We start from the raw sequence: 12,701 nt of genomic DNA, 5'->3' as shown, positions 1-12,701 counted from the left end.
GTAAGAAGAGATCCCATGTATGATTTCATTGGTACTTCCATGAGATGCAGAACACTGTATTACTAGAAGAAAAAGCAGTGAGAGATTTCTGCAGCAAATCAATTAAATACGAAGGGTTAGATATTCTGTTCAAGGTAGCTTTATGAAGAAAGATGCCTTTTATAAAGAGTGAATATTTGAAAAGAGAATCTTTCATTTCTTGTGTATTTTATGATTTTATTTGAGGATAGATACTGTTTAATGTGAGCTAACCTGTAAACACACACTTTTCTTAATAATAGCTGGAATTTCCTTAAGATGTAGGTTAATTCTCAGTGAATCAGAGATTGAGCACACCCATTTCTGCAGCATACGCTGCTGTTTGCTGTAGGGGGAAGATAGTGACTGCTACCACGATAAATCTTCAACTCCCTGTTCCTATCCACATCATCTTCTTATTTTTGTGCTGCTCCAGATGTTTGAGACATGTCATTCTCTCAAATGAGAGTCACGGTCCCTTGGCACACTGAGCTATTCTCTGTCATTTGGGGTCAGCAGAATCTGAGCAGATGCTGTCATTTCTATAAGTGCAATAAACTCGATTAAACCTTTAATTGATGCACTCAAATGCAAACAGTAGTTTCACTGCTATGTGAGGGAAATGATTAGTCTCCTTTATTGAAATCATTTGGAGGGAATCCCAAGGCTTATGAAAGTATGTGCTCAAAAGGTGAAAAACCCCTCGTGAATGGAGACATTTGAGATCCCTGGAAAGATCTATGACAGTGATGGATAACCTGAGCAATGATGTGTCTCTGGCACATCACCTTTCTTTCTTCCCTTCCCCTTTTCAATTGCAGTGATGACCAGTGATGTGTTTTAGGCACACTGCCAACAAATTTTCTCCGTTTTCCCGTTAAGAAGTAAAAGTATTTACTGTGCATCACTTCTCAGTCAGGGGAAAGGGAGATAGTAAAGCAAATGCACGACACTGGGGAAGCTTTCTGGCTCTTCTCCTCAAGTGATGGAAACTGGAGCTCTGCACCATCATGCTGCAAGGGTTATTTTCTATTTTACTTCAGAAGGACAACTATGGTAGGAATTAGGGCCAGAAAATTGGAAGTGTTATGCACTGCACTCATTTTGTGCCTCCACATAACGTTTTATTTACCATGGCAGTATTTTCCACTTTATATAGTGCTCCATTTTTCCATGGAATCGAAACGTGTAGAATTTCCCATCTAAGAAGCGTCCTAGGATCTGTCTTGCTCAGCCCTAAAGCCTGTCTTTCATGCACCTGAGAAGGATAATTAGTCTGGTTTCATGCTAGGGAGATGCTGGATGGTTCGTAATGGCACTGATCAGAGCCTGCTTGTGCAGTCAGAAGTCCTGAACTCAGAGGGAACTCGAATAGGCTTTGCTGCTTTCTGTTGCAGGTAGGTTTGTGCTGCTTCACTAATCTCTGCAGAGTCAGCTGTCTTTGGAGGTTATGAAATGATCCCTGAGTATTCCTTCAGATGGCTGCAAGAAGATTGGTAACTCAGTCGTGTAAGATTTCAGTCTTCAGCTCTGTAAGATTTTTGTGTGGAGAGAGATTGTACCAGTGTTACTATTTCTAAAAAGAAAAAAACATAGGGCTGTGTTTCCATTTCTCTTCTTGTACCTTCCTCCCTGATTTTTCCAAGCTGAGTAATTTCTCAGAGACACAGCCATGTATACAGACAGTCTACATATTCCCTTGCTGGCATTTCCCAAACTGATCAGACAGCTTGGCATGAAAAAAATAAATGCATTTTCTGAATAAAAATTCAGGGCCTCTAGAACATAACTGACAGTGAAGTGTTTGAAACCCCATGAATTAACTTTGGCTTTATTTAGTCTAGAAGGAATAAAGCGTTGTATGCATTTTGGTAATGTTTACTTTAAAAGTGAAGGCATGATTTGTTTCCCATGCCTGAGCCAAATTACAAAGGCTTTCTGTTACACTAAAGCTTCTGCCTGGTGTGGAAAAAGAACAGCTGTGTACAATGAGGAGATCACAACGTGTATGCCATACAGTCACCAGCAGCCTTGGGATGCTCCTTCTGATAAGAGAAAAACAGCTAGGAATCAGGGAGACATCCCAGCTCTTACAGATTCATGCTCGGGTCCTTTGATGGGAGCCTTTTGTACCTCTGGCTGTAAAACGAGGGGTGGGAATCTTGGCAGAGGACCCTTGACAGGGGACCTTCCCTCCAGCAGGGAGGGGAGATGGTGTTTGCCATTCTCCCATACAATCTGTCTGCTTTCCTTGATCTCCCTCGTGGCTTGTGGAACCATTTTTACTAGTTGTAGGTATTGGTGTTGATGGAGCAGTATATAGAAGTAGCTTGATTTGGTTTTTGCATCGAGACAATTTACCATGCTAGAAACTAGTGTGGAAACAAAGTTAATTGAATGTTCTGGTTCCTTCAAACAAAGCCCACATGCTGTGCCGGTGGGAAGGCTGTCATGTCATAGTTAGGTGTGTAAAATAAAATGCTCTTAGGCGTGTTGAATACTTAGAGCTGTGAAACAGTGCAGTTTGAAATGTACACACTGCTTAGATGTTTTGCTGTGAACATGGGATGCCTGCTGAAATCACAGAGCACATTCACACATGGCTTAAAAAGTGGAGTTTTAGAAGGCTGGCAAAATATTTGTGAGCTTCCCTAATCCATGTCTGCTTTTTTTTAAAAAAAAAAAAAAAAAAAAAAAAAAAAAGATCTTTACATAGAGAAATGTGGGCTTTTTTCCTCCCCCTTCATTTCAGGTAATATAGGCATAAAGAGTTTCAGCTCATCAAATTTAACTGACTCGAAATCCAGTTGGCTTTTATGTGCAATCAATACACCACAGTATGGCCTTGGAGTCATGGGAAAAAGCCATTTTTTATGTTTGTACATTTCCTATATAGATGGTAAAGAGGCAGGAGAAAAGATTTGTGTGGGATTACACAAGCAGAATATGAAGGAGGAAATTATCTTAGTGACCTGCAGATGCCTTTGAGTTCTTCAGTTTCTGGAGCAGGAAAGGCTCTTAGGAGCACTGAATGGGAAAGATGGCCTACTTTAATTTAAAACCACAGATGAACTGAACCTACTTTTTCAAACCTCACTCCAGCAATCAGTCCTATAAAACGTGGTCTTAAAATCTTCATGTATCTTTTATACAAAATAGCTGTGCTGGGAAGAGGAGAAGAAAACTTTCTGCCCAACGCTGGGTGAAGACTCTCCATGCAGGAAAGCCACTGCTCTGTCCAGGCCGGTACTTGAGGTGACAGCGAAAGGCAGTGTTGCTTTCCATAGTGTAATGTCTTCAGCTTCTTACTGATTTATTCTATCATTTATTAGTTTTTAATTTATGTTGGATCGGTTTAACCTCTGGAGCATGAGAGTTTATTGCATTATCTTGCACTGCTAATGATAATACCTGCCCTGGAAGGCGTGACTCATTCCATCTCATCTCAGGCTCCTTGGGAACTTTCCATACTGGAACAACTGCCTACCTGTCTATTGCTATAATTTTACTTATATTTTTGTTAGACAGTGGCTTAGTATCAGATTTAAGTGTTCTAAAACCACGCCTGAAGTAATGTGATTCTAACACTATCTGCAGGGTACCTGCAAAAGGTTGTATGTTTGGAAATTACAACAGATTATGGCTTTGAGGTTATTGCTACTGCATATTGCTGGGGATGGGATTCAGGGCTTTGCACAGCATTTACAGCATTTCTCATTCTGAAATTGAACTGGATTTCTACTCCTGATATAGAGACATGATGCTACTAGGGCAGATTTGCAGAATAAAAAGGTTTGCAGCCCTTCTGAAGTAAATTTACTGGCATTACTGCAACAGATGGGGGAGAGGCAATCTTAATGAAAACCTGCCAACAGCCAAAGTTGCCTCTTGCTGATTGTTTGAACACTGTGACAGTTTTGTTCAGGTACACCTGTGAATCAGACTTACTCTAGAGCATGTTGCTGAAGATACCCCCTAGCATAGTTGGCTTGTGGTTCAATACAGCATTCCAAATTAGTGCATTTATCTATGAATTTTAGCTGTTCTACCTCAAAGGTACTGTTTGCACCTTTACACTACCTGCTGCAAGCATAAAATGGGAAGCTCTTGCTGGATCTTGGTAGCTGGAAGCAGTAACATTCACTTTTAAAAATTGCCAGTTTCTCATCTGAAAGAAACCAAATACAAAAGATGTAAAGGAAAATCACCAGCATTATCTCCATATTTATTTGACAAAAAAAAGTTGCTGGTATACTGTATATTGTATAATATACTGAATATTGTTTGATGTATAATATTGCATATAAACCATGATGCATCCTAATCCTCCTGAAGATCAGTCCAAGTTCTTGAAAATAAGAATTGTAGCTTCAGATATTGCCATTAACAGATTCGATGAGGGGATTCAAGATCTCACTGTTAGGAAGGGTGCTATAGCAAGTCTGTGGTATATGTGTCTTCATACTTGTCATTTCAGTGTAGCTCCTTCTGGCAGGAGCAGCTTGCAAACACTCCTTCCAAAGCAGCAGTGGCAGCCCCTCTGCTGGAGCATGATCTCCCTGAGCTATGGTTTATTTATGGCTTATGGTGTGTTACAAGATTTGCTTTCAGCCAAGAGGAAAAAGTGGCACACAAATGTTAGGAGGTTCATTATAACTGACACACTTAAATATCTGCAGAACTGTTTCAACACTGGATTCCCAGCCTTCTCTGTGGTTTCCCAAGTTTTCCATTTCCTTCAGCCTAGATAACAGGATAAATCAGACGGAGTTTGTGTGTTGAGTAGTTTGCTTTTGGAGGCATGTGCAGTGCATTATTCTGCTACTGTGTTGGGTACCCACTCTCCACAGAGTGTTTGAAGGCACCATGCTACACAAGCGTACAGGCTCACCGGGAACAATCTGAAAGATACATAAAAGCACCCTTTATTCTTGTGTATGATATGAAGATCTTTCTGAAATATGAAGTTTTATGGTACATTTGACCTTTAACAATGGCAGTGATGATCTGCTAAAAGGCTGTTACTGAGGTGGAGTGTCCATGTACCTAGAAACACACTCTGACTCTTTATATTGCTGAGCAGTACAATTATTTTTAGCTAAGAAGAGGCTTCTTCAGCAGCTTCTCAGCCTGGTGTTTCTTGCTGGAGATGCTGATTTCCTAGAGAGCTCCAGGAATGCAGCCTTTAAATATTGATGAAAATTAGGAGCCGTGCCGTTCTGTGAAAAGAGCCACGCAGAGATGACATGGCAACAAAAAAACACATTAAGCGTTTCCTTAGAGCTCCTGCTGCTCTGCTCTGGTGCTGTGTGGGGTTAGGCTAGCTCACTGCCCATGTTTAGCTGTACATACTAAGTGTGCTAGCATCATAGAATCAATCAGGTTGGAAAAGATCTTTAAGATCATCAAATCCAACCGTTATCCCAGCACTGCCAAGGCCACCATTAGACCATGTCATCTACACAGTTTGTGAACACTCCGGCGACAGTGATTGCACCGCTGCCTTGGTGTATTCCCTGGGCAGCCTGTTCCAATGCCTGAGCACCCTCTCGGGAAGAAATTGTTCCTAATCTCCAGTCTAAGCCTCTCCTGGCACAGCTTGAGGCCGTTTCCTCTTGTCCTATCACTTGTTACTTGGGAGAAGAGACCAGCCACCTCCTCGCTCCATCCTCCTTTCTGCCTTCAGCCCCAGTGCCAGGATGTTGTGGCAGGATGGGGGAGGCTGCTCTGGCTCCAGGGAGCCCCTGAAGCCTTCGGACGCTTGGGACCAGAACCATTTCCCCCCAAAATGGAAGCTTCTTCCCCCTTCCCAAACACCCCCCTGCCCCGGAGGTCGCGAGAAGCATCCCTCCTGCTGTGGCTGTCGGAGGGATGCCCCGGTGTGCCCGCACATGCACACTCCCGAGCTCACACACACACATCCACCGTCCACCGTGCGCACCCCGCGCATACACCGCGCTCCCTCCGCGGCAGCGCCGGCCGCGGGGTCCCGCCTCTTCCCCCCCCGCCTCGGCGCTGGGACCCCCCCCCGGGTCGGGGGAGCGGCTCCCCCCGCGGGGTCCCGCCCCCCGCCGCCGCCCGGGGCTGGCCGCCGAGGCATGAAGAGGAGGCTCCGCGGCGGGGCGGCTGAGGCGGGCCCGGGCCCTGCGCGCCGGCGGACCGGCCGCCCCATGCGGGCTCCGAGCACCGCGGCCCCTCGCCGCCGGGATGGAGGCGCCGGGCTGCCGCCGGCCGCAGCTCCCCGTCCTGCTGCTGTGGGGTAAGTGCCGGGGCAGGAGCATCGCTCGGGGAGTGAGGTTTTCCTCGGGGGTCCCTTGGGGAGCAGGCAGGTAGGGTGGGTCCGCGGGGGGCTGCAGGGACTGCTCCCCTCCGGAGCTTCCCCTCCGCTGCGGGGAATGACTGATCCTCTCCGGAGCTCTCCATCCCGAGCAGCGCGGCGGGAACGTTCCGGTCATCCGCCGGTCCAGCATCCCGCCGCCAGCTGCACCCCCCCATCCACCCTCACCGGGGGAGAGCCCCGAAACCCGGCCCAGGGCGCGCAGCCCCCCCGGAAAACGATCTCAGCGACTTCTAGCGTTAGTCTTGCTTTCCGTCTGGGATCCCAAAGCCGATGCTGGCGAGGCAGGGTTGGCCGTTGGGGAAGGTTTTCCAGTGCAGGCGAGAGGTAGATTCCCGTTGGAGCAGTTGGGTTGCAAACAGGCTGTTGTAAAGTGCAGCTATCCTTCAGATCTTTCACTTAGAGTAACTCTACTGCTAGAAGAGCTATCTTTTTTCACTGTCATGTAGCTTGTCTTAGCCAGATTTAATATGTTGCAGTCAGGTCAAAAGTCGCTGGGAGAAGTCAGCTCTGATCTTCACCCAGCAGTAAACCCAGAGATGTGATCAAGTCCTCGTGAGCCACAGATAGGGGAGAAGAAATTCGGGCCTCGTATGTTTAGAAGGTTTATCTGAGGACTTTATAACTTTGTTTGCTAACTTTACGCCCCTTCTAAAGTACGAAGCTGGTAAACACTGGACATCTTTCTAGGAAAGACTCACGAATAAATGGATAGTTATACTGACAGTGTTCGGTAGCATCGTCTTGACCCGGTCTGTCAAAAGAGTGACATGTGAGATGCATACATTTTCTGATTCTTTGTGGCTTGAGGACTGCTAAAATCTAACCTTAATCACTCAGATTTATTGTTATTTCCCAGCTGAAAAGGAATAGAAACCAACACCTGTCTTGACACATGAAGGATTTATTCAGTCTTGAACCAGGCAGGCATCTGCCTGTCTTGAACCAGGCAGTGTATGTGGAGACATCCTTTTTCACTTTTACAAAGCAAAATTGCTCACTGGAGATTTATTTTCAGAGGATGAGTGGAGTGAGGGACAATGTCCCTGTAGCTTCGAAAGCTACAGGAAGACATTTTTCACCAGAGACACACAGGTAAATCAATTGTGCTAGGCTTTTTTGGCTGTGCTAGTTGCTTTCTTAATAGAATAGCACACACAAAAAGATTTTAAGGATATCTGTGAACTGATAATGCATTACTTTTGCTTGGAATTGGAAAGGATAGATAAAATCAAGAACTAATGAAACTAGACTAATTAACTAGTAGGAAAGCCCTGAAAGTGATGTGGAAGATAGATGATATGAAATTGAGGTGTTTAAATAAGGAAAGCCTTAAGTGGTAGAAAACTAAAGCTCTTCTTTTGGTAATACAAACATACTTGTAATATTAGTTATTTCAGAAGGATTTTTACTTGAATTGAATGTACTTTCTTCCCTTTCTCCTAATGGCCTCTTTTGATCAACCAGAAGCCTGTGGCCTCTCTCATTAAGATAAAACTCTTGCCAGGATTCCTCAGTGTTAGTTCTCACTGAATCCAGTGGGAAGCCTGTCTGCGTGGGGATGGGGACTGTACTTCTGTAACCACTGCTTTCTGCATATGCTTCTGCCTAGGGCACTTGACACATTATCACTACGTAGAACCATCTGATGCATTGTGCCTCCTTAGTGAGGATGGCAAAAAAGGCAGTGTGTTTGCTTACTGGAAGCTCAGTGACCGTAGGAGTTGGATTTGCTCTGTGTGTGTTTATTGAAGGGGAAAGAAGGTGTGAACTGAGGTACCTGCTCCACAGACATGTGATCATCAGTACTGTTTGTCTTATGAAGTGCTGATAACATCCAGAGCTGGAAACACCAGCTGCCTGGTGAAGTCCTCTGTGCTTTGCTTAGCAGAGCTGGAGGTACTTAGAACATACCTACTTACTGCAGAATGTGAGTGCCTCAGAAATTATGTGTATACCATAATACCAGATTCTTTATTCCACTTCTACCTATGGAAACTGAGGCAAGGAGAAACTGAAGGGCTTGACCAAGCCTTTTAACAGAATAAGTAGGTTATTTTACACAAGTCGCTGTTTCTGCATCCATGTCCAGACATTTACTCCTTCATCCTTCACATAATGCTGGCATTTCAGTGGTACTATTTGTATGTGAGTTGAAAGATGCTACTAGAATAAAATGGGTATTTATTTCAATTCTAGAGGAATGTTTCTCAGTACATATATGTATACCCCTGTAGAGAGAGGTGATGTGATTCTTATCTGGAGCAGTTTCCCTATGCAGATTTCAAAGACTGTCTATAGCTGTTTGCATTTCATCATCCTGTTTCACAGCGGTTAGTGAAGTTTAGCATTCTGGCCAGAGGTGAACAACTGGACAGTTGGAAAGCTGGGAACAGAGCCTGGCTCCAGGCTCCCATTCTTACTTCCTATTTTAAAGACCAGACCTCAGCCTGCAAACAATAATGAAAAGCTGTGTGTTAAAATCTGAGTTCTGTAAGGTCCCGAGCTCCCCTTGCGTGGAACACGGTGTCCATAACTCCTGGGGAGTTGGGACTCTTAATGGGGAAAAAAAAACAAACAGGAAACAATTTTATTGGGCTAAAGTTTGAAATCCAAATCAAGTTTTTTCCATTACTTTCTTATGAATATATCATGCTGTTCTGCAGCTGCAAAGGGTGGAACGAAGAAAGGGAAAACCATTGTAGGAGTTTTGAATTTAATAAATCCAGGTGGGTGTGCGTGTAAGACAAATAAACCTTTGCAAAGCAGAACATCTGATTTTGAGACAGACCAGAGAGTTTTAACAAAACCGCTTCTGTTCCAAAATGATGCTGCTTTTTCTGAAGATGCAATTTTCAACGCCAGGCAAGCAGGAAGATGGTGAGCGGACCCCACCAACATCCATCCTGAAAGCAAAGCATCGAGCAGAAATCCAGACTCTGTTCCAACTTACTGTTGGATACAGACATCTTTCCCACCACCCTTCACCCTTTTTGTATCTCTTGATTCCTTTTTCGGAGAGGTGTTGGCCTTTTCCTGAGGTCTGCACCATACAGCAGGGGACGGGTTCGTCCTGTCCGCGCTCAGTTGCCTGTGGTGACTGCAAGTGGGCTGCAGGTGGTAGCATAGAGCATAAAATGCCATCTCCAGCTGCCTCCGTCCCAGCAGCCGGGGGTAATTCCACTGTGTGTTTGAAGGGAACTCCGAATTGAAAGTGGGAAGGAGGAAAATGGGCTTTCTAAACCTGATTTACATCAATGAGATCCATTCCTGGAAACCATTTAGCTAGTAAATTCTTGCTCTTATCATAGAATCTGGTTTGGGTTTGAAGGGACCTTAAAGCTCATCCAGTTCCAACCCCCTGCCACAGGCAGGGACACCTTCCACTAGAGCAGGTTGCTCCAAGCCCCTGTGTCCAACCTGGCCTTGAACACTGCCAGGGATGGGGCAGCCACAGCTTCTCTAGGCACCCTGTGTCAGTGCCTCAGCACCCTCACAGGGAAGAGCTTCTTCCTTATATCTAATCTCAGTCTCCCGTCTGGCAGGTTACAGCCATTCCCCCTTGTCCTGTTCCTACAGACCCTTGTCCAAAGCCCCTCTCCAGGTTTCTTGTAGCCCCTTTAGGCACTGGAGCTGCTCTAAGGTCTCCCCTTGAGGAGCCTTCTCTTCTCCAGGCTGACCCAGCCCAGCTCTCTCAGCCTGGCTCCAGAGCAGAGCTGCTCCAGCCCTTGCAGCATCTCCATAGGTGGCCTCCTCTGGACTCACTCCAACAGCTCCATGTCCCTCTTGTGTTGGGGGCCCCACCTACATAGTAGTCAGGGTTTTAAATACCTTTGAGGTATGAGGGCTTAGCTTTTAGGTTTATTTTAGCCAAATCTATGAGGCAAACCATCAGAGGCTGTGAAGTGAAGCTAGAAGTCTATCCTGGGATAGACAGGTATTGCTATAGGTGCAGATACGTAGAGACCACAAGGTTTTAAGGACATGGTCTTGAGCATGGCTGGGGTGGCTCAAGGGGAACCATGCAAGGTTTTGCCAATGAAGTTGTCTTTAAACTGCTGCAACAGTAACAGTTTTTGTACAGTTTGTTGTTTCAGTTTCTCTCACCTCTCCATTGGTAACAGAGGTGATTTCATGGCTTGGGTTGGAGGCAAAGCAAATTCCACTTTTGCTTACCAAGGAAAGAAATGCAGCGAGGGGGTCCTTTACAAAACACCACTTGCTACCATCTGTGTCTTTGCTATTGAAATTAGTGCTTGAGAAGTATGAAGAAAGCAAACTGTGTTCTCATTTAAAGCTCATAAAGAGATTAATTTTCACAAACTTAATGAAGCCTGTTTTAATTTGCACCTTTCTGTGTTAGCGAAAGCTGTCGCATGAGCCATCTTACTTCAGAATAAAAGTGTACAAGTGTATTATTTTGTGTTTTATGAAAGCAGCCTGTGATTTCGTTTCTAAAATAAGAGTCTCTTCACAGCCAGGCTTGCGCTGAGATACACTGGAAAATATAAATGACAAAAATTGACACTTTATAATGTGAATATATATGTAGAATGTGTAAAAGCTGCCTGAAGAACTCTTGGGTCATTTGGGAGGAAAACGTGTAGGTATGAGGAAAGGAAGAAGGAAAGCAGAATAGGAGAAAGCCTTCTTTTCCATGAGTTTTTAGGCTTGATCTCTGTTAGATTCCCTGAAATCAGCCTGAAAAGAGGAGGCAGCTTTGTTCCTCTCTAAAGGCTTTAAAAGGAAATGCGATGGCACTGTTAGAAATGGTCCGAAGGCTAGAGAGGGTCCCAACTTTCATCTCCAGAGCAGCTTGACATGCCTTACCACATTGGCTTGTACAAAGGGCATGTCTGCATAGCAGCTGGTGGCCTCAATTTATCCCCTGGAATACATCATTTTGTCTGTCTGAAGCCAGGCTGATGGCCTTCTGCAAACGGAATGTCACTTGCTCCAGCTGTGCTCCAAGCCAGGGAGACTCCGACCTGAAGAGGACAATGCGATAGGCACTGCTGGGGCCCTTGCACAGCACCAGGCTGATGGAAGCACATCTTGTTCACATCTAACCAGATTAAGCTGAGTAAGCAAAGTGCTGTGCAGAAGCACCACACCCTATGGTAAAGCATCTGTGTTATTGCTTTCACATTCAAATAAATGTGACTGATTTGCCCTTATTTTGGAGAGTGTGACCTGGGGAAAGGTTGTGTGGGCGATGTGAGAAGAAATAGTGTCATTCACTTCGGCCGTTAATGACTGTCACTGCTTGTGGGAATTTAGAATTTGGGGAAGTGGCAGATTTCTTTTGCACCCCTTTGTGTGCAGATTGATGCTAGAGACTCTCATCTTTAGAAAGCATCCTTGCATTTTTGTTGTCTCAAAATACATAGCTTGAGATTTGACAGGGTGTGCAGCTCTTAGTCTGTACGGCTCTCTTGCCTTCAGCAGAAATGAAAAGAGAGTTCACAGCCAGAGGGTATTGTGAAGAGGTGGGGAGATACTGGGACAGAAATAGCATCTTGTAGAATCATTCAAGTGATCATCAGTAGGACACAAAGTCCAGGTTTCTTCCAAGACTTAATCTCTTGGACTTTAGGTTTGGTTTGTAGTCCTCTCTCTTGCTCACCCTCTGTGCACTGGAGAATATCTTCAGGGCTGTGAGGAACATGTCCTCCTGATGCAGTGATGCAAAGGCCACTCGGGTGCTTACAGTTAGTTTGATGTGAAGGGACTCTGCTGCCTCTGGGTGACCTGGACATGCTCTGCAGCTTTGGAGTGGAGAGGGGCCCCTTGCTTGAAGGGTATCTCAGCCTTGGCATCAGGGCTGTGCTGCCTGATAGCCACACGGGGCTGTGGAACAGATTTTCTCTTCATGTTTTTTTCTGGCATAGTGGCTGCAAATGTGCTTCTGTGGGAAGGACTCAAGTTGGAGAAGTTCATGGAGAACTATCTCCTATGGGATAGACTCCATGTTGGAGCAGGGAAAGAGTGTGAAGAGGAAGGAGTGGTAGAGGCAACGTGTGATGAACAACCCCCACTCTCTGCCCCCTTGCACCACTTGAGGAGAGGAAGTAATCAGGAGTAAAGTTGAGCTCAGGTAAAAAGGGTAGGGTAGAGGGAAGGTGTTTAAGATTTGGTTTTATTTCTTATTACCCTGCTCTGATTTTGATTGGCAGTAACTTAAATTAATTTCCCCAAGTCGAGCCTGTTTTTCCTGTATGGTAACTGGTGAGTGATCTCTCCCTGTCCTTAACCATGAGCCTTTCATTATATCTTCTCTCCCCCGTGCAGCCGAGGAGCAGGGGTGATAGAGTGCCTTGGTGGGCACCAGTGTCCAGCCAGGGTC

General features: G+C 45.2%; 1 protein-coding gene across 1 annotated transcript in view; it reads left to right on the top strand.

Annotated features, from left to right (window-relative positions):
- Positions 1–5,900: 5,900 nt before the first annotated feature.
- The window catches only part of RAMP3 (receptor activity modifying protein 3), a 71,026-nt gene continuing 64,225 nt past the window's right edge, over positions 5,901–12,701 (top strand). The window contains exon 1 of the mRNA XM_030498646.1: positions 5,901–6,277. Within this exon, the coding sequence (XP_030354506.1) occupies positions 6,226–6,277 (52 nt within the window). The 5' untranslated portion in view covers positions 5,901–6,225. The remainder of the gene's footprint in view (positions 6,278–12,701) is intronic.

The sequence above is a fragment of the Strigops habroptila genome, chromosome 1 (assembly GCF_004027225.2).
Source record: "Strigops habroptila isolate Jane chromosome 1, bStrHab1.2.pri, whole genome shotgun sequence".
NCBI classification, from domain to species: Eukaryota; Metazoa; Chordata; class Aves; order Psittaciformes; family Psittacidae; genus Strigops; species Strigops habroptila.
The sequence above is the reverse complement of the archived record's forward strand: the minus strand, read 5'-3'. Positions and strand labels throughout refer to the sequence as shown.